The sequence below is a fragment of the Gloeophyllum trabeum genome (assembly GCF_000344685.1).
Source record: "Gloeophyllum trabeum ATCC 11539 unplaced genomic scaffold GLOTRscaffold_00023, whole genome shotgun sequence".
NCBI lineage: Eukaryota > Fungi > Basidiomycota > Agaricomycetes > Gloeophyllales > Gloeophyllaceae > Gloeophyllum > Gloeophyllum trabeum.
In genome coordinates, this window is record NW_006920432.1 from 12902 (window position 1) to 32777 (window position 19876).

The window sequence follows — 19876 nt, forward strand, 5'->3', positions numbered from 1 at the left end:
CCGTATGGAATGTGCTCGCGGAATCGATTTAGACCGGCCACAAGGGCTCTTGTTCTGTCGTTCCACAACTTCTCAATGCTTAAATATATACTGATATGTGTCTCATCAAGTTCGGTACGATGCTCATGGTCACGAAATGCAATCCTCCCTACAAAGTTAAGGACGCGGATTATGTAAGCGAGTCGCGCAGCGGCTCGCAAAGTGGACGCGGAGCCATTGCAGCGGATGCGCCCAGACGGTTGTCCGCCTAACATATAATCCTATTTTTGAATATTGCTAGTGTGTCGCTAGTGCAGCGGTTAGTGTGATGGGTTATTTCAGATGCAATGATGTGCGCTCGAGGTTCAATCCCACCCATGGACGATATTTTTCACTTGTGATGATTCTAGTTGCCTTCACTCCGTAACGCAACTTGAAATTTTACGCTGCGGGGTTACCGCACAGTGTCCCGACCTTCCATTTATAGCGACTCGCGTCCTTAACTTTGTAGGGAGGATTGCACTTTCTCTCATGGTCTAGGTGGATGGGTACTCACGTTCGTATTTCCGAATGCTGCGCGCATACGCGTCCTGCCGGCAGTGACCACAAGTGCGTGACAGGTCCCCTTCGTTCAAATGTATGGATGCAGCCAATCATCAATCAGGTGCAGAAGGAAGGGCTGCCTCGCCTAGATCTATTGCAGTCTACCGCCCCCACGATTCTGGGCGCCACAGCCGGCAGGAGCGGTTATTTTCTGCAAGACTGTGGCCTTCGTCATCTGTTTTGGTCATCGTTCTATATCATCTATGATCGACACTGTTGCGCGACTAGAGCTCAGTGAAATACCCTGAGTTCTTGGCAGCGGTTAATAACAAGCTGTAATTAACAGGTTAATTACTTGTCATTAATAACTACCATTTTTGTTAATAACGTTAATAACGCTGTCGAGAACCCAGCGGAGAGTAATTCACCGAGCTCTATGCGCGACGTCTAGTCACGGTGTTGACCGCGACCGTATTTAAGCAGACTGCAGATGACCCAGACATGCATAATTTATCATGTACAAGGTCGTGGTTGCCCTAGGTGGTCTATACGTTCTTCTCAAGGTTGCGAGACGCTTTCTGCGGCCATTATTTTCACCCGTTCGTCAGCTGCTTGGCCCGTCCTAGCTTGGTCTTTGGCCACATGAAGGAGTTGTTCGGTAATGACTTTGCCTTAACCCGAGAGCGCTGGCTGCAGGAGTACGGACCAGCCATCCGGTTCACGGGCATGCTCAATGTGAGCTTATGCCATTGTTAATATGCAGACAACCCCACTAATATTGGTACTTGCAGTTGGACCGCGTTCTCACTTTAGATACCAGGGCACCGCATCACGTCCTCACTTCACCAATCTATGAGAGACCTGCCGACGCTCGCGCCCACCTCAGGCGGATCATCGGTCCAGGTACGCCTTTACCCTTTGTGCTCCTCAGACCCGCTGATGCGTACTATCCCAACTGGTCAGGCGTTTTAGTGGTTGAAGGTAAGTGTCTGACTGGGCTCTGCAGGACTTTCGCTGATATGAACGTAGGCCCTGAGCATAGGAAGCAGGTACATAGCCTCGTAGATCATCATCTGATCCGCTCACCAGTGTTGGCCGCCCCAGAGACGTATTATGGTCAGGACCGTCGAACATATCGTCCTCTGCTCTGGCTGGTCCTCTCGCGCAAGACCACCGCGTTCGCTCCAGGACACATCCGCGAGGTAACCGAGATATCCTTGACAAAGCTGCACAAGTGAGTTCTCAATCATTTTCCGTCGCCACATCCCACCGCCTGACTCCCTATCCCCTAGCTCCGGGATACGTTCCTCCCTCCTTCCCACTGATCAATAATTCTTCGCATTCTTCCAATAAGGGTTTGGCCACGACTTTAACGCCCTCCATCCGGGAGAGAGGACGAACGAGCTCAGCGAGGCCTTCGCCACATGTTCAGCGGCAAGCCCAGCTTCCGCCTCCTCCCCTTCCTCCAGGCCTGGATCCCGCTCTTCTGGCTCTTCGTAAGTGTCCTTCCCCCTCTCCCCGCACATACTCACCAACGCCAACCACCCACACGTAGCCGGACGAGAGAACGCGCACGACCGCGCGCGCACAGGCGGTGATGACGCGCATCGGGATGGCACTCCTCGCGGAGAAGAAGGCAATCGCGCGCGCGGAGATGCTCCAGCAGCGCGTCGACCGCAAAGCGATGCAGGGCATGGACCTGCTCAGCCGCCTCCTGCGCGCGAACATGGCGGAGGACCTCCCGGAGAACCAGCGGATGTCAGACGAGGACGTCATTGCGCATGAGTGGCCCTCTGCCCCCTCTGCTTCCATTACTAGTGTCCATGTGCTTACTGGTCGTACAGAGGTACCTACGTTTACCGTTGCCGGACACGAAATCACTAGGTGACCATCTCGCGCCTCTCACCCTCAGTCCTCGCTGACAGCCCTACAGCACCGCCACAGCGTAGTGTCTGTACACCCTCTCCACCGATCGGCGCATCCATTCCAAGCTGCGGGAGGAGCTCGCACAAATGGCTACTGACACCCCGTCGATGGATGCGCTCGCCGCGCTCCCGTACCTCGACGCCGTGTGCCGTGAGACGCTCCGGTTGCATCCCCCCGTCCCTTTCGCGGGCCGGGTCGCCCAGAAGGACGACGTGATCCCACTCGAGGAGACGTTCACCGACGTGAATGGGCGGGTCTGGGATTGTATCAAGTACGTAGCAGCCGTCCAGTCCCGTACCCTCCGTTGCCACACGATGCTTAATCACGGGCTTAAAGTTGCGAAGGGGGACTTCGTAAACCGGCTGACGTCGGGTGCAGACCGGAGCGGTGGGAAAGCCCCCCAGCCGCGATCTCCAAGATCCCAGGCGTCTGGGGTAGCGTCTTCTCCTTCCTCGGAGGCAACATAGCCTGCATTGGGTACCGCTTCGCCATCGTCGAGTAAGGCCGTCCCCCCCGTCTCGTGTCCTTGCATCACTGACCGCACTGGCACGCCAGGATGAAAGCCATCTGTTCAAGGTCGAGCTCGCCGTGGCGAGGATGTCCTTAAGAAGTCGGGGTCTCGTCACGCGGCCCATGATCAGGAGCGATGCGGAGGAGAAGGCGCAACTGCCGCTGATTGTAAAGCCTTTGAGGGGCTAGTACCTGCTAGTACTCAACCACTGCCAGAATGCATGTCAGCCGGATAGCACGTCGGACCTGCGTGATATCGAGGACGTGAACATGACGTTTGTTGTCTAGCTGATGTCCATTGGAGAATAGGAACGAGTTATAGTGAACTTCGCATTATCTCAAACTAGACTCTTTGCGTGATTTCCAGCTCCACGTACAATATATACACCCGACCTAGAGATGCCCTTATACCATGCTTGTAGCTGCAGCACAGAGACGGCAGAAGTGCGCCAATCGTTCAATTCTTCTTTTCGTGACCTACACCAAGAATACAAGCAGAGCAATGCAGTATGCAAGACAACACAGTCCACGTCGCAAGGCTATCGTCAACCAGTCCTTAGTACAGGATATCCCAAGTTCGTTTTTTCCACCACCGCTGCCACCGCCCTCAAGCGAGGGTCGCGAATCCGACCTTGTTCGTGCCGAAGTTGAACGCGGTGTAGACGTTCTTCATGAAGCTGCGAGGACCAAAGTCAGTAAAAGGGTGCGAGTGTGATGGACACAAGACTGCTCTTACCTGTCGCCCAAGAGCCAGACGTTGCTGCCGAGGCCTAGGTCCTGGCCCGCGAGCGCACCGACGCACTGCCCAGATCCCGACTCCGTCTCTCCGAGGTTAAAGCTGCCATGCACATATCATCAGTACCACCCCCACTCCGATCGTATCTCACTCACTTGGCAGCGCTGATCGTCCAGCTCTTCCCGCCCCAGCTGAACGCAACACTGGGCGCGCTGTTGCACGGGTAGCTGTAGTACCCCTCGCTCGAGTCGTACACCTTGCTGCCGGAGATCTTGCTGTAAAACGTCTTGACGGCGCTCGGCGGACCGTACATGATCGTCGTGCCCGAGTCGATGATCGTCTCGAACCCGCTGACCGCGGTGCTCCCGCCGACGAGCGCCTTTGCGCCCGTCGCCTGCCAGAAGCCCGTGCTCGTGTCGACGGAGTGGTACTCAATCGATCCAGAGTAGAGCGACGAGTCCGTGCCGCCGAGGTACAGCTCCGAGCCGGAGCTCGCGAGCTTGAACGCAAAGACGTCGGACGAGACCGCGCCCTCCTGGTACGCGGTGTTGAAGAACGGGTTCTCGCCGAGGTTCGAGATGGCCGGGAAGGCGAGCCCGAGGATGCCGTCGATCGGGTCGTCGGAGAAAGACGAGGAGAGCGTCGTCACGGGAGAGAAATACTGTTTCGTCACGCTCACGCCCGCGACGCTCACGCTGTCCGTGTACACGGGCCCGGAGACGGTCGAGCCGTCGCCGTACTCGATCTCGAAGGTGCCGCTCTTGCGGGACGAGGTCGACGAGGACGAGGCGCGGTACTTGGACTTGGACGAGCACGCGGAGGAGGAGCACGAGGAGGAGGGCACCCAGAGGTCGGACGAGCCGGCTGTAGGAGTGTGCGGTCAGCTCTCGCGGGAATAGGGGGGAAGAAGGAGGGTAACGTACTGTCAAAGTCGATGAGGAACTTCTGGCCGGGCGTGCCGATGGAGATCGTGCCGGCCCACTCCAAGTCGTCTTCCTCGTCGGTGAGCGCCTCCTTCTGCCTCTTCTCGAGCGCCGCGGCGGTCGAGTTCGGGAGCACGGCGACGGGCTTGATCTCCTGGCCAGGCTTGAGGCCCACGTTCTTCTGCAGGTTGATCAGGTTCTGGCGGTGCTTGCTGCACACCGGCGTTTGTTAGCCGGCCTCGAAGAGTAGAAAGGGAACAGGAACGTACTTCTTCGTGATGACGGACTGCCGGATGGCCGCCTCATGATCGAAGGTGCCGTCCGCCTTGGTGAGCGAGGCGCGCTTGCCCAGGGGGATGCGGATCCCGGTGGTCTCCCGCTCAATGGGGGTGGCCGACGCCACAAGGGCGAGGGCGACGGTCAACAGGGTGGCCTTGCAGAACATCTCTGAAGTGCAAAAGGGGGGCGGACGCCTGCTAATTAGACCCGAGGGCGAGGAGGAGGAGGATGAAACAGGACTGAGAAGACCCGATGGAGAGAAGTAGCGGGCAGGGGGGCCCTTTTATACGCTTGCTGTACGACGTTGCCATGCTGCAGCGAGGGACGGGAGCAGGTGGACCGGGTGAACTCGAGGAAGAGCAGAAGCACCAGAAGCACGCACCTAAGGCGCCCCGCGCACTTGATCCAGGCAAGCGGCATGAAATGCTAAACTTAGCGCGGAGACGCGTGCTCTGCACAGCTTCCTCGGGGGCTGTAATCATATGCTTGGCGCTTCGTCTCAGTTCGCAGAATCCTGCTGCAGCTCCTTCTTCACTTTGTGGCCCTTTTGCCGTCGATTTGGGGACGCAGGCATATATGATGAAATCCGCTAGAGCAAACGAGCCCATTAGTAGACGGGTTAGTGGCTCATTCGCACTGAACAAACCGATAAGCATCCCCGGACGGGAAGATTCCTTCCCGGTCTGCATGCGGTATCTTGCACAGCGGGGCAATGGAAGGGCGCCTCCCGTAATGCTGGGATAATCGACGTCGCCTACGAGGGGAGATAAGCAGCGGCCCATATGCCCACCGACATGGAAGCCAGCAAAGAGGCGCACCGAGTTCTCATCGTCGCATCAGGCGGGTGATGGCGAGCGCGTCTGCTATTGGCTCCCGTCGAACCGGTGGTCAGGCGTGCAGCATTTGGCCTCGTCGCTGCAAGCCTGGTCCCTCGAACGGGGAGAAATGAGCGCATGAGCTTTCGGTCTTCGTGTGCAACGCCAGCTTCGCTGTCAACTCTCGCCGCCGGATCATCCCTGACTGCAGCCCCGAGCTGGGACGATGTGCACACCGGATGCATGTGCATAGTAATGCGGGCGAGTAGGAAACCATGAGTCAACTCAGCTCCTCCAACGCTGCTGCTGAGTAGCTACTCACCGGAGCAGTGAGAATGTTTGGCTGGTAGACAATGACACTGCCTACTCACATCACGCTTCATCAGACACAACACTGACGTCCCCTGTCATACCACCAATCACTCCGAGCTCCCCGTCCTTATCTCCACACGCCGCCTATTATCTCAGTGACAGCTCGATGCGGATTTCAGGACAAGCAGGACTCGAGGCGTGACGATCGACCCTGGCTGCTTCTTGGGCGGTGTGCAGCCATATGCGGTGGAAGTTGCTGGAATGAATACAGGAATCCATAGAGAATACGTTACGTAGACCCAGGGAGATACGTAGATGCAGTAGATGCAGCATATGCAAAGATCAGGAGCAGGCGAGCTGGGCGCTAAACTATCGTATCTCTCCTGAGTGGGACAGGGAGAGAGCAGTGGACAAAAGGAACGACATGACCCTGTGTATATGTCGCGCTTACGATCTCCTCCTTCAAGTACTTAGAGGTCTACGTCTGAGCTGGGTGCCGGGATGGAGGTACGAAAGAAAGAATACGCGGCGACTGAACCGACTGTGTCCGCTTGACATGACCAAATTGAGCAAGTTACTTACTATATATGGATGTACAAACTTCCCCATTAGGAAACAACCGTCCCGAGATTATGTATGACGGACCAAACCCATAGTATGATGACCATCCAAGGAAGGACTTCAATCTATGAGAATCTGGAAGCCTACACAAAAAGGCAGTTGATTGTGCATGACACTGTATTCCTGCCACAACTCACCTGGTGTGGCTTCAGGTCACGAGTCCTGAGTTTACGAAGGATGAAGTCCTTACTGGGTGCGTGCCGAACGTTGTACTCCGTGGGAATCGCTGCGCCGAGAATGCGTGGGACTGTTTGATTGTAGTCTTCAATACACATTTGAGAGTCAACCTGCTACTAGCCGCTTCAAGTACCTTGGAAGTCCATGATGGGCCTCTGACTATCAGCTGGAAGGACCCATGGACCCTGATCTGCCCAGCAGGGTGTATTTGTGTAATCATGTTAAAATAAGGGTGAATGTCTACTCAACTGTACATGTCATGGGAATTGCATCACAGCATGTTCCTGGTATGTGTGATTTAGATTGGAGTTTGACTATCATTTTGGGTCAATATAACACTGGTCCATAGCAGAGTAACTGGCGTGATGTCTCGGGTGAGTGAAGTCACATCATATGAATGCACTCTCCTTGAACAACAATACCAACACAGCAAAATTGTTGTATTGTCCTGCCTCTGCCCCAATAACCTCCGGCTGATCATATATGTTCCCATTCTCACATCAATTTATTCTTGACATGGTGCTCCCTACTGGCAAATCTGGAAGTCCTGACATGCCAGCCCAACAAGCATCTGTGGCAAATAGTACAGTATGTCAAGCAGCACCCTCTCTTGTTTTTCAACCACCACCATCTTTTCGCCCTCTCCTCGCCCTCTCCAGGTCCATTTCCTTGACCTGTCATGCTCCTCCACTCTCGTTGCTTGCACTCGCACGGCTTCGTCTCTCACGCGTAAGTCATCATCCCCCTCGCGCTACCTATCATACAGATGGTTCACCTGGGCCGCTGCACCAAGTTAGGACTGTGTATGTTCCCTTACTGAGGACTGCCATTCCTTAGGTGTACCTCTGTAGACATCTGACTAGACTGCTTAGATTTGGTGAGTGCATCCTTGCTGCTCCAATCTCTTTGTTCACTTACATATATTGGCTGTCAGGGAATGTTTGCGAGGACAGATAGGTATGTGAATGGCATAGTGGTATCCCGTGTCTGGAGTATTGTGTGCCATACATGTATCTAGAAACTTCAGGGTGTATGCAGCATTGGATAGAACAATAAAATCCTTGCATTATTGCATAGTATGATATATAATACAGTACCAAGGGACCGGGAGGAAGCGGAATGTGAGCCCGAGGACGGCTGAACTAAGGACCCCTGAAAATACCGATGGAGGTTAGATACCAATTCCGTAAAAAAGTGAGGTCTGGAGGCCGTATGTTAGATACGGTTGCGGTAAAATGTGGCGAAGCGCCCAAGAGGCCGGATACTTCAGTCCCGGTAGAATTGAGGCTCGATATCCAAGGTCAGATACCATTGTGGTATATACCCGGCTTCTCCCGGCACTCAGTCACTCGCTTGTGCGGCCACAATTTGCCCCAATCAATATTTGAGCTGAGATTGCACTGTTTTGGCAACATTGGGCCTATATATGGCATATTGTAGTGAATAATGCCTTATTTTGATCAAATTTGCCTAAGAAAAACCCTTGTAACCGGATCAAAATTCGGAGGTTGGATATCTGGGTCCCGGTAAATCTCGAGCCACATGGCTAGGTTGGTATCGCATCCCGGTAAAAACAGCCAAATTAGGCAAAATTTGGTCCCGGTAAAAATGAAGCAAATCAGGTTCTCTGGTATCTAACCTCCATTGGTACTTTCAGGGGTCCTCTGAACTACCGATGACGTGGTAGTCACGAGTAGGTCACGTGCATTTGTTCTTTTTGTTCTTAACAATTTCTGACTTTCCCCAATCAAATCTTTGCACAAGAAGTCATTTTGTCACTTTTTTAAAACAAAAAAATGTCACAAATTCTGACTAGTGTGATTTGACATTTTGACTTCAAGGGGTATTCAAATATTTTCAACCAAAGCATCCGGCTGTGTAGCCCTCATATATGACAGGATATGAGTCCATGATTCTGCTATACATAATTTTCTTTGCATGCAAGCAAAATTCAGACCAGATCATGGTATATACTATCATTTTGGGGGTTCTGTCAAGATCTCGGAAAATAGCCTGCCCCAGGCCCGCTCCTTGGACAATCATTTTACTTTCAGTCAGGCATCATGATAAACCCTCCTAAGTACCATCTGCACAAATAACGACCTCAATTGACTGGGCACAAAAGAATAGAGAGAGATGCCGGTGACAGACCCACAGTCACAGGTAGTTCTGTCAAAGTGTCACATGCAAGTCACAGTAAGGAATCCGTGCCAATTTTGTCACACATTTGTCACACCCAGGACCCTTGCACTTCTGTCGAACATACGATAGGAGCAGTTGGAATTGCTTTAACACCGATCGGGTGGGTGAGCCATGTTTAGCTATACATAATACAGTGTTCCCCAGCAAGCTGATATTTGCCGGAAGACTGTAGGCCCACAGATCTAATACATCAGGCCTGTTTCTCATTGATGAAGAGTTATGGAGGCAGCAGCACGCACAGTGCGCCCTACACAACTCACCTGTATTGGTTGGATGCTGTAGCTACTGGTAAAGCTCGTATAAACGACCCCTTGTCATTAGGCAGCAGAGCTGCAGGGTTTATATACACTGTGGCCCATAGGCTGCCTAAGCTACGTGGAATATCTATAATCCTACTGAGCTCCACCCATGATGTCACTGACCCACATGAGCTCCGTGCCTTTGTACAATAGTGGAATATACCAGAATATTCCAGAGAGTTCCGGTACGTTCTGGTATGTTGTAGAACCTGGCAGCCAAGTCAGCGCCTAGTTCAACACTCATGATTACACTGTGCTGTTTGGACAGCATTCGTCCTCCCATTCAACAATGGTAGAAGATATGACAGTTCTGACTTCACAGGCGTTCTCTACGGGTTACAATTCACCTATGTACCAATCCGTTAAGTCACCCGTTACATATTTGTTGAGATTTCGGAGTTCTGTCAAAAATCTGACTTTGACAGGACCCCCAAAATGATAGTAAGAGGGGGCATGTCTCCAGACTCTCTTGCAGCATGGTGTGTAGCAACTTTGAATCTGTGGCAATCGATGGCATAGAATAGCATTATACAGCAATATGTAAATCTGCAGGCTCTGATAGCATAGGAATTCAGTGTTGATAAAAATTGTATATTGCCAGCTATTCAGAGCTATTGACAGCGATTAAAGCAGTGTCACAAAGAGGCATGGAATAGATACACAGCTGTTACTGTTGTTCCCACTGTCATGACCATTCTCAAGGATCCACCTACTCTCCGCATACCCTCAACCATGCAGGCATGTTACTTGTCATGGCCAAACACTATCTGAAGACATAGTGAGTCGGAAACAAGAGAGTATAACAATGTACTATGTTGCCAACTTCACCCTGCTGCCTCAGTCCACCTGTCTGCCTATGAACCGTGGGGGTCGGCAATCCTCAGTCATCTCATGGCAGCTTAATAATGGTCTCTCGGTCTGTGGACCCAGTGGCAGAGCCCAGTGGGACCTATCTGTGTTGAAAAGTTGTCCGAGTCCCTTAGCATGCCTTGCAGGCCATCTTGAACAATGAGAAAATTGGAATGACATTTCTCTAGGCATATATACATGGGTGTGGTACAGTTTAGTGGAAAATATGGCAGATAACTGTGTAGAGAATCATTGTGTGATGGAAATGCCAAGCCGCGAGACTGAAGTCAGCATGGGTGGCAAGGACTCAGGCCTGTTCAATATGTCTCTCTGCGACAGTATCAATGTCTACTAGATATTCCACACTCAGTTTCCCCTTCGTACCCCCTTGATATAAAATATCTTCATACGTACTCTCAACACTTCTCCCGACCTACCATTTCCTGATTACAGTTTTATCGAGGCTGCCCATGTAGGCTGTGAAGGGAGGCCTGTATCGGTATTCATGAGGATATAATAAAAATCCCAACTTTGGGACAACTGTAATCTACAACTTGCATGTGTTGTGCCAAATGCCACGGGGTCATCCTGAGGAGGAGTGGCAAGTGCACTGGGGGTACATGAAGTGACCGACTTTCTCAACCATTGAGGTCCCACGCATCAACACAGCCACAGCTTCACAGACCATAACCGTAAACATATACAAACACCATGAGTTGGCAGGGATTGCCCACCCCCGCAAGTCTTTGCAGTGATAGTCAGGTGTTCGTCATACTATGGACACAAGAGCATCCTGTGGTGGTCTGCATACTGCTTTCCCCTATGCTACCTGCACTGGTACACCACAGCACATTTGTGCCTGCTGGAATGCCAGAGTGTGTCGCTGACACTTTGATTCACAGGAAGAAGCATCAATTTAATCTAATTCAGACAAACAAGGGAAACATTAGCAGGGCCTGCTCAATGTGTCAGGTTGGTTGGCATTGGATGTCGATGTCCCGAGCCTCGCAAAGCCTACAGCAGTACGAGAGACTTGTCAACATCATTGAGGACAGTCATAGAGGTGTCCCGAGCAGAGACAACAACTAGAGTAGACATGCGCGAGGTGGTGGTGGTGGTGGTGGTAAGACAACAAGAAAGTCGTGACTTTGAGCTCCCTTTTTGCGGGTCGGAACGGAAAAGTGATTCAGTGAAGGAGAGCAGTGGCTGGGACACAGCAAGAGAGTTGTGGCACAGGTGCAATGCCATGAGGATGAGCACCAGAAGCACGTCTGTGGCCGCAGATTGCGGCTCAGACTGCCCGATAAGGAAAGCAGAAAATACTTCTATGTACATAGAGTGAATTCTAAGTAGCCAGGTATGATGCAGACTGGTAGCATGTAACTGCCACCAGGGTTGCTAGATAATGGCATGGGTGGCAGAGGGGTTGTTGATTTGAATTATCCCTTCCAATGCAAGTGGTAATTTTGCAGTGATTTACCGGTAAATTACCAGGAGGTAACTGACCGCAGACTTTTTCCTTGGTCGGCCAGCCTCAGTGCTCATCTTCATCCGCGTTTTATATGTGCCCAAGCAATATCAATACATAAGATACACACGATAGAATTTCCCCCTTCCGCCCGGCCGCTCACTTTGCCTCGCCCACGAGCTGGTTGACAATGTCGACCGCGCGCCTAAACTTGGCCTTCTGCTCGTCGGTCGGCTGCACCTCGCTGTGTCCGCCGCCGCACCCCTGGGGGCCGCCGTTGCACCACTCGAGATCGGCGCTGCCCCACGCGATGCTGGTGTCGAGCCCGTAGATGTCCTCGCTGCCCGGCGGCTGCTCGGTGGGCAGGTCCTTGAGGATGGCGTGCAGCTCGTCGAGGAGCGCTTCGGTGTTGGATGGCGCGGAGGAGGAGAGGGCGAGGGATTTGGGGGCGAGGGGCTGTTGGAGCGTGGGCTGGCCCGGGGGGCGGACGGCGGATTGGATGAAGAGGGAGGAGGGGTTGTGGGCGGAGAGGGTGATGGTGTGGATCGCGTCGGGCGTGGGCGGGGCGAAGCCGCCGGTGATGCCTGGGCGTGGGCGCGGGGTGAGCATGCTACTTGATGTGGACGAAAGGCAGACTCACCGTGCTGCAGGCGGAGGGAGAATTCTGTGGGAGGCATGGGAGTGGTGGTTCGAGTCGAAGAGAGAGGTGGCACGCCCCATCTCGCCACGCAGCCACGCGCTGCGTATGACCTCACCGCACCGCTCCACCTCATATAACCCCGCTTACAGCCGCTTTACACTCTAACGCGCTCACCCACAATGTCGTCCACCGAGCTTCAATACCCGCCCTCCGCCGCCCAGCCCGGCTTCGTCTCCACCCAGCCCGCAGGCGGTCCGAGTATGTCCATCGCGTCCGCAACGCACAAGAAGGAGGAGGAAAAGGCGGCGAGGTTGAGGGGTGGCTGTATCCCCTGCCCGGTCAGTGTGATCGATACCGGTTGAACGAAAGCTGACGATGGGCGTCGCAGGACGGCGGGTGCTGCTATATCATCCCTATCCCGTGCTGCTGCTAAGGCCGCTGCCTTTGCCTACGACCGATATACACGACATGCGAGGGTAATTTGTACCATACCACTATGCTTTCTGGACATTGGAGTCTACGGACAAGGGACGAGAAAGTGTATTGAATGATCTTGCTGCATAGATGTATCCAAAGAATGTATCATAAACGATGTCTTGCTTCCCTCTCCATGTGATCATTCAACATGTCGCGTACTGCTTCGCTGTAGAATCCGTATGCTTGAACTTCCAGCCGATGGGTAGGCCTTTCGTCAGACGCCCGCCCAAGGAAAAACATATCCCAAATAGGCTACACCTCCCACGCCGCGAGCGCTTCCCGACTTGAACTTGAACGCCGTTCGAGCACGCTGCTCCTTTGTCCTCCCTTCCTCCTGCCCTTGTCTTTCAATCGTTCGGGCGCACGCAGTTTCATTCCCCGCTAGACCACGCTCATCAAAATCGGCGCTGAGCCACGTCCACGACCATGCAGACAGTGGCGCACAACCCCGCGAACACGAACCCCGACACGGAACAGCGCAGACGGCGCGCAAACATCGACAGGCAAAAAGCCAACCACGTATGCCCTCCGTCCCTTCCCGCATGCGCCCCCGCTCACCTACCTGCCCGCAGCTATCAAGGCAGCTCCAGATGCGCCTGCAGTACGCCCGCCTCAAGGTCGAGCACGGCTGGGTACGTCTTGTCTAGTCCCCAGGGCCCCATGGATGTCGCGGGCAGGGAGTAAGGCTGATGCGGCGCGAGCAGCAACGCCAGAACCTGAACGAGGTCGAGAACCTCTACTTCCACCACTCGCACCACCGCCGGCCGTCCTCCGCCTCCCCCGCCCGCGCGCACGCGGGCAGGAACGCTGCTGCCAATGCCAATGCCAGCACGAATGCGAATGTGAATGCCAGCACGAACGCGAATGTGAATGCCCACTCGAACTCGAACTCGAACACGAACCCGGATGCGAGTATGGATACGCGCCCCGACCCAGATCCCACCCCGCGCCCCGCGCCCACCACCACCACCCCCAACTCCGCCCCTCCGCGCCCCCCGAACCCGAACCCGAGCCCGCAGCACAGTCCCGCCCCGCAATCGCACCCGGCCCCGGCCCCGGCCCCGGCCCCAAACCCAACCCCGACCCCAATCCCTCCCCCGCCGCACCGCCCACCCATGAACTTCCGCGAGGTCCTCGACGAAGCCGACCGCCTCGTCGCGCAGGCCGCCGGGCTCCTCCCCGCGCCCTATCCCCCGTCTCCCCCCGCCCCTCCCCCCCGCCAGCAGCGCCCCTCCCCCCCACGCAACCCCCCCCAACCAACCCGCCCGCCTCGCCCACCCGCTTCCCCTTCCGCGCCGCCGCCGCGCCCAGCACGCTCACCTACGACTCCTTCTGGCAGGCGCACACCCCGTCCTACCGCTCCCTCCTCGCGAGCAAGGCCGCCGCGTCCTCTCCCGCCCCTGCGGACGGGAGCACCGGGGCGCATCGGCTGTTCGCGGGCACGACGGGCCCGTTCATACAGCGCTCGCAGTACAGCTTCGAGTTTGACGCGGAGAAGGCGAGGGCGTGGCAGCAGGGGCAGGGAGGGGGCGCGCAGGGGCCGTAGCAGGAGGGAGCGGTCTCGGTTTCGGTTGCTTGCTTGCTTGATTTCTCGTCGTTATCGGTCCTGCAAGTAGTATTAGTATAGTCCATCCATTTGATATACCATCGCAAACAAGATTCCGTGCAATATGCATTATCCGGCTATCATAGACGTATGTATTCGTAAAACTGATTACTCGTGGGGTACCCAAGAATAGGCTTAGGTTGACGCGGTCCTAGAGGGGTGGTTGGGAAGAAGGGGAGGAGAAACGGTCGTACAGTCGTGAAGAGTGTTCTATGGGTATGAGGCACAACAAAGCAGAAGCAGGTGGAGAAGGTAAAGGAGAAGGTAAAGGAGAAATATCAGGGATGAGGGTTCTAGAGCGCGAGCAGTTCGAGGACTTTGAAAAAGCCCCAGATGCACCCGCCAGAGATGATCGGCAGCGTCATATTATCGTCCAAGGAGCCGAGATCTACGAGGCAAATGAACACAAGAGCACGCCGCGCAACCAACCGCACTCACCCAGAGCCTCCGCAACGCCCGACACCAGCCCCGCCACCACACCCACCGCCGCCAGTCCCGCCCACCCCGCCATCTTCACCCTCCCCACGCCCGCCTCCCGCGCCGCCTCCACCGCGCGCACCGCCCACGCCGCGTGCGGGCCCGCGGGGATGACGCCCTCCTCCCACGTCCAGCTCGCGTCCGCCGCGCGCACGGGCGCGACCCACCGCCAGAAGCCGGCCGCGACAACCCCGCCGGTGAGCGAGGCAGCGAGGAAGCCCGCGAGCGACTTGCGCGGCGCGAGCGGCAGCCCGAGGAGGTGCCGCGGCAGGGGGGGCGTGTGCCGGCCCCACAGGCGTCCGATCGTCGAGGCCGCGGTGTCTGCCCACGAGAGGCTGGAGGCAATTAGGTCAGGTTATAGTGGGTGCCGGAGAGGGAGGGAAAGCGTACATGAGGATAGAGACGACGGCAATGTCGAGTGGATAGACGGAGAGGACGAATATGGCGCCGATGATGTACCATATCACGCCGTTTGTCGTTTTCTGGGCAGCGTGGTCAGGTACGTTGACGGGAGGAGAGGATACAAGCCAACCTTTTCGACGTCGCGCATGAGGAAGCCCACGCAGCGCTCGTACAGGCGCTCGAAGGTGGGCGAGCGCAGGCGCAGGACGTCGAGCGGCACGAGGACGGCGAGGGCCACGGCCAGCGCGAGCACGACAAACTTGGGATTGCCATCCGACGTGTAGAGGTGGAGAGTAAGAAAGCCTGCAGGGACTGTCAGCTCGGCAGACCGTATTGCACACGACGGGGCCACACACCGATAGATGAATGCAGCGTCTTTCTCGGAATCTCCCAGTCGACTTTTTCCTTTTTCTTTTCCGGACTGCGCCCTCGGGACAGCGATTCCTCCTCGACATCTTTCAGACGTGTCACTGTGCCGTTCCCCGACGCGTGCCGCTGCGTCTTGCGCGGGTGTGGCATCGGTTGCGAACGCGAGGAGGCAAAGGGGATTTTCGGGGACGGCGAGCGCGACAACGTGCGCGTTCGGCGGGGGCGGGAGTCGTGAACAAAGCCGAGACTGAAAGCGTCGTTGGCGGGAATGGACATGTCTTTTGGAGGTCGTGTGCGTCGTCGAGCACGATGGGGAGACGTAGAGTTAGACTCCAATGAACGCAGCACACGTCCCTGACCGTACCTGAAAGGGTCAACTCGCGTGCCACGCGACGCCACGTGCAACTGCCCCGTCGGTCCGAGAGGACGCGCAGTTTGGAAACCTCTCAATTACACTCGGAGACAATACAGTAGAACACATGAACATTAACAGACAATACAATCTTCCTTGAAGCTGAGGTTGTACATCGTTTTATCAACCGTCTTTTCGATTTTCTTCCAGTCAGCTCGCCGCTGGATAAACTCGTAAATGTCCTGGAAGGGCACGGGTATAGCAGAGCCGGGCAGGAATCAGATGCCACTATACATAGCCATATATGTGGCTTGGATAGACGCACCTCTGGCTTGTATGCACCACCGTACCTGGTAACGTCCCTGACAATCTGCGCTAGGTCCTTCGCGTCATCGACGACGTATACATGACCGAGCATTTTCAGATGAGAGAATTCAGCCGTTATACTGGGAACCTGCAGGCCGCGATGGGTTCAGATTATCCGCGTGAAACCACATGTGTCTTGACAGCAACGCACCTTGAGCGACGCGATGAACGCGTGATATGCATTCAAATCCGCAATGAGCTGAAAGCCGCCCGTTAGCGATATTATCTGTCGTTTGATGTGCTTCTGCAAGATCCTGAACGCAAACCGTCTCATTATTTTGCTGAGGCCTGCCTCACAAAAAGAGATACTCACGCGATCAACCGCCACCCGACTTCCTGGTAAAACACCTCCAGCACATCTTTCGTCGTACTTCCCTTTAACAGCTGACAATGCATATCCAGACACTTGATAACCTCTTGGCATCCTTTCGTGGGACCGAGCTCCAGCGGAGGCGCGTCATCCGGAGGGTAGTACTCGCGAGGCTGGGTAAGGGTAAGGATAATATGTTCGACCTACGCCGGCTTAGCACCCTACCGTCAAGACAGGATAGACAAGACTGACCTGGTTCATCAGCACTTCCGTCCCGGCGTTGAGGCCCGCAGCTACCGAGTCGTCGAGCGCGTTCTCAAATCGCTTCTTCTCTCGCACAACGCCGTTCAGGAAATCGGTCTTGTCTATCCGGGGTGCCTGGACCACCACGATGTTAGCGGCGGCAAGGCAATGCGAAGACAGATTTACCAGCTCCTTGTCAAAGTAGACCTGGACCATGGACTGTATCGTGTCTCCAACATGCACAAGCTCGAAGAACTGCATCAGCGGCGCGACGCTCGTCGTCTCGGAATGTTCCGCGGGCTTATATGCTCGCATACGCTCGGTTGCTCTGTCAGACGGGTCATCAGTGACATTCATCGGCCAGATCATCAGAGGGAACATGACGCACGCGTTGAAGCCAGGAACGAGATGTTTCTCGCTCATAGTCTGGAGCAGCAGTATGAATATTTCCTCCATGGTATCGTGCACGCGATGTCCGTAATGCCCTGGATACCCTGCGAAAGTCTCAGCACGCTTGAGCGCTTCACGATCAGCGTGGATAAGTTCCAGAGCGATATCTAACGAAAGCAAGAGCTCCATTTTGTCCGACTGAGCGCCATTAGACTGCGTTGTGGACGTGCCAACCGAATGTGTCTTGACAGAAGTGACCGCGGTCGTTGTTGTCTTCTGAGAAGACATCGAAGCTGTCTCAAGGGCGTGTCAGCCGAGCATTGTCTTACGAGTGATTGTTTGGGGAGCTTACACCGAGTAATGGACGAGTCGTCCTTCTCGCTTTCGGCGGCATCGTCTGCTTCCCCCTCCCCACCGAATTCGAAGAGGACATTATCGCCATCTTGTAACTGGAAGTCGCGGCTATAACCGTCTCTACCCGACCCGCCCGATCCGACCGCCCCGCTGCCGCCCCAACGCTGGGGGTTGAGCATGGCGATGCCCTGCGCGGCCGCGGTGCCGCCCGTCTGGAGGGCAGCACCGACGGCACCAACTGTGCGCGGGACTATCGTCACAGGCAGAAGCAAGACGTCGGTGAAGGAAGCAAGGACGTTCCGTTTCACTTGCGCCGGGTTCTGGGAACCAAGGAAACGCGCGCCCTCGCGGGAAGTCGTAAGCACCGTGGATGCCTGGGACGTCTGATGCAGGAAGTGTTAAGGCAATAGTCCAGTAAACCTGCAGGGCCGGTCGTACCTGTTTATCCCAGCTCCGGCAGATAACATCAAAATTATGCTTCAATGACTCTACCTCCTCGTCAAGATATTCATCCATGTTCGTCTCGAACATGCGATACCTAACCTCTGCACTGTCGGTGCACTTGATTTGACGCATAGAATATGAACACGCACACGACATCTTCCGCCTTGGTCCTTGTGACCAAGCAGTCTGCGCGCTGTTCTGCGACTTGCATCACGGTATCAACCATCCGCCATGCCTCCTTGAACGTAGCAGCGGTCGCTTGTAGGAAGACCGCGTTCGAAATCTCCCGTGCGCGCGTTAACAGCTGGGCAATGTATTCACCTACCTACAGGCCCGACGAGTGGCATGTGAGTGAGATGTCGAACCGCTGGAACGACGTAGATGCAGGCGTACATACTACTTCGACTGCAATACGGTCAGCAAACGAGAGCAGCACGTTCGACTCGGGTGGAAAGACGCGTACGGCCCGCGCGCCGTGGTCCCTTAGGGCTTCCAATACGTTCGTCATGAGAATATCCATTGCATCAAACGCTAAGGCACCGGTTTCTCTGCACATAAATATTGTATTGACAAGCACCTTCCAAGATGTACCACGAACAGACGTACGTAAAGTTATCCAAGGGATTCCAGCGACCTTGCTCGTAAAATATTTCACGCTTTTCCGCCCAGACTTTGCCCAGTTCCCACTCGCCGTGACCCTGCCAGACATTCCAGCTAGCCTCCGCAGCCTCGCGCATAGCATTCTCGTCTGCCTTGCTGTCTGCAATTTCAAACTCGCTCAGTAGATTCGCCTCGAATCGGTCGATCGCCAGGCGCAGTGACGAGCGTAGAGATTGCCATGATGACAGCGGCTGTACCTCTGGAGAAAGAAACGAGGAAAGCAGGCGGAGAGCCTGAGACTGCAATCGAAGCGGCGGCACTGGAGGAGGGAACAGGGAGGATAGAAGCAGGTGCGACTGCGAAGTCAAAGCTTTCGTGAGAGGCTTGAGAAGATTATGCACCCTAATGTACATTGCGCGGAACGATGGCTTTGCGTCTGGCAGGGCGGTTGTGGCCGGCACTAAGGATAGTCCGTCGAAGGAACCGACAAAGTCGCCCATCTCGTTCTGGGGAGCGCTGAAAGGATCGGCGGAGGTAAAATCTCCGAACTCGTCTTCTACAGGTAAGATGGGGGGCTCAGTCGTTCGTGAGGCCGCCTCTCGCGCTTTACGAGACTCGAGTTCATCCAAAACAGATCCTAGGCCGTGTCGATCAACCTCGAGAGCACCCCATCGAGGTTTCCATACTTTGTCGTCCCGTGTAAGGCGAGATAACGCGCGGTTGCCCCGAGAGTACGACGGTATATCAGGCACGGCCAGATTCGAGAGTATCAGGACATGCAAATCGACCGGGAGGCGTCCGATGAATTCCGGAGCAACGTGTCTTTTCACGACGGTATTCCTATCTGCGTGGCCGGAATACAGTCGAACAGGTTCTAAGGTCTTGAACTTGTCCATTCGGAAGCCACTTGGAGCACAGCCGAGGAGAGGAGGCGGAGCGTGAGGATTCGGCCCGGAGACGGGTGCTGTAGAGGTCTACATAGGCGCCGGGAGACTTGCGTACTATAGTATTACGGTGGTTTCGTCAGTCACGGGTCACAGACCCTTCTGACGAGACAAAATCCACATATCTACATACAGTCAACCACTGTGGGGAGTACTTCCGCTTCGAATAAATGGCTTAGCCATTTATTTCGCGGCCATTTGGAATAATTGGCTTTTGCATAATTGGCGAAGCCATTTGTCGGAAGTGGTGACTTCGTAACGAG

At 55.0% G+C, this 19876-nt stretch overlaps 7 protein-coding genes across 7 annotated transcripts; 3 read left to right on the forward strand and 4 right to left on the reverse strand.

Moving 5' to 3' along the window:
• Positions 1–1164: 1164 nt before the first annotated feature.
• On the forward strand, positions 1165–3246 carry GLOTRDRAFT_123608 (cytochrome P450; the record flags this gene model as incomplete). Its single annotated transcript, XM_007873025.1, has 10 exons — positions 1165–1257; positions 1314–1425; positions 1486–1503; positions 1612–1756; positions 1955–2018; positions 2078–2368; positions 2472–2719; positions 2827–2946; positions 3012–3126; positions 3175–3246. The coding sequence occupies 10 exons, from the start codon at positions 1165–1167 to the stop codon at positions 3244–3246; spliced, it is 1278 nt and encodes a 425-aa protein (XP_007871216.1).
• A 52-nt stretch (positions 3247–3298) lies between these two features.
• GLOTRDRAFT_101798 (aspartic protease) lies at positions 3299–5190 on the reverse strand. Its single transcript, XM_007873026.1, has 5 exons — positions 4887–5190; positions 4618–4829; positions 3850–4558; positions 3695–3796; positions 3299–3635 (listed from the first exon to the last, which is right to left on the reverse strand). Exons 1-5 carry the CDS (start codon positions 5060–5062, stop codon positions 3566–3568), a joined length of 1269 nt encoding a protein of 422 aa, XP_007871217.1. The 5' UTR covers positions 5063–5190; the 3' UTR covers positions 3299–3565.
• A 6537-nt stretch (positions 5191–11727) lies between these two features.
• On the reverse strand, positions 11728–12396 carry GLOTRDRAFT_82427 (uncharacterized protein). The gene is made up of 2 exons (XM_007873027.1): positions 12280–12396; positions 11728–12223 (listed from the first exon to the last, which is right to left on the reverse strand). Exons 1-2 carry the CDS (start codon positions 12314–12316, stop codon positions 11799–11801), a joined length of 462 nt encoding a protein of 153 aa, XP_007871218.1. The 5' UTR covers positions 12317–12396; the 3' UTR covers positions 11728–11798.
• A 62-nt stretch (positions 12397–12458) lies between these two features.
• On the forward strand, positions 12459–12898 carry GLOTRDRAFT_141558 (uncharacterized protein; the record flags this gene model as incomplete). Its single annotated transcript, XM_007873028.1, has 2 exons — positions 12459–12617; positions 12668–12898. The coding sequence occupies 2 exons, from the start codon at positions 12459–12461 to the stop codon at positions 12710–12712; spliced, it is 204 nt and encodes a 67-aa protein (XP_007871219.1). The 3' UTR covers positions 12713–12898.
• A 183-nt stretch (positions 12899–13081) lies between these two features.
• GLOTRDRAFT_141559 (uncharacterized protein) lies at positions 13082–14302 on the forward strand (the record flags this gene model as incomplete). The annotated part of the gene is made up of 4 exons (XM_007873029.1): positions 13082–13275; positions 13329–13388; positions 13461–13951; positions 14068–14302. Coding segments are annotated over 4 exons (922 nt in total), but the record flags the coding sequence as incomplete, so codon positions are not given.
• Positions 14303–14750: 448 nt separating this feature from the next.
• GLOTRDRAFT_50706 (uncharacterized protein) lies at positions 14751–15760 on the reverse strand (the record flags this gene model as incomplete). The annotated part of the gene is made up of 4 exons (XM_007873030.1): positions 14751–15174; positions 15230–15321; positions 15372–15544; positions 15598–15760. The coding sequence occupies 4 exons, from the start codon at positions 15758–15760 to the stop codon at positions 14751–14753; spliced, it is 852 nt and encodes a 283-aa protein (XP_007871221.1).
• Positions 15761–16096: 336 nt separating this feature from the next.
• GLOTRDRAFT_50733 (uncharacterized protein) lies at positions 16097–19169 on the reverse strand (the record flags this gene model as incomplete). The annotated part of the gene is made up of 12 exons (XM_007873031.1): positions 16097–16204; positions 16288–16416; positions 16480–16582; positions 16642–16841; positions 16891–17016; positions 17068–17209; positions 17270–17564; positions 17687–18008; positions 18064–18163; positions 18219–18390; positions 18463–18617; positions 18676–19169. 12 exons carry the CDS (start codon positions 19167–19169, stop codon positions 16097–16099), a joined length of 2346 nt encoding a protein of 781 aa, XP_007871222.1.
• Positions 19170–19876: the final 707 nt, after the last annotated feature.

Bases quoted from the DNA above. Each gene is read 5' to 3' on its own strand.
- GLOTRDRAFT_101798 (XM_007873026.1), bottom strand. From the start codon at position 5,062: ATGTTCTGCAAGGCCACCCTGTTGACCGTCGCCCTCGCCCTTGTGGCG. The intron at 4,830-4,886 runs GTACGTTCCTGT...GCCGGTGTGCAG, and splicing joins CAGTCCGTCATCACGAAGAA to CAAGCACCGCCAGAACCTGA. The intron at 4,559-4,617 runs GTACGTTACCCT...ACACTCCTACAG, and splicing joins GTTCCTCATCGACTTTGACA to CCGGCTCGTCCGACCTCTGG.
- GLOTRDRAFT_82427 (XM_007873027.1), bottom strand. From the start codon at position 12,316: ATGCCTCCCACAGAATTCTCCCTCCGCCTGCAGCACG. The intron at 12,224-12,279 runs GTGAGTCTGCCT...GCCCACGCCCAG, and splicing joins CTCCCTCCGCCTGCAGCACG to GCATCACCGGCGGCTTCGCC.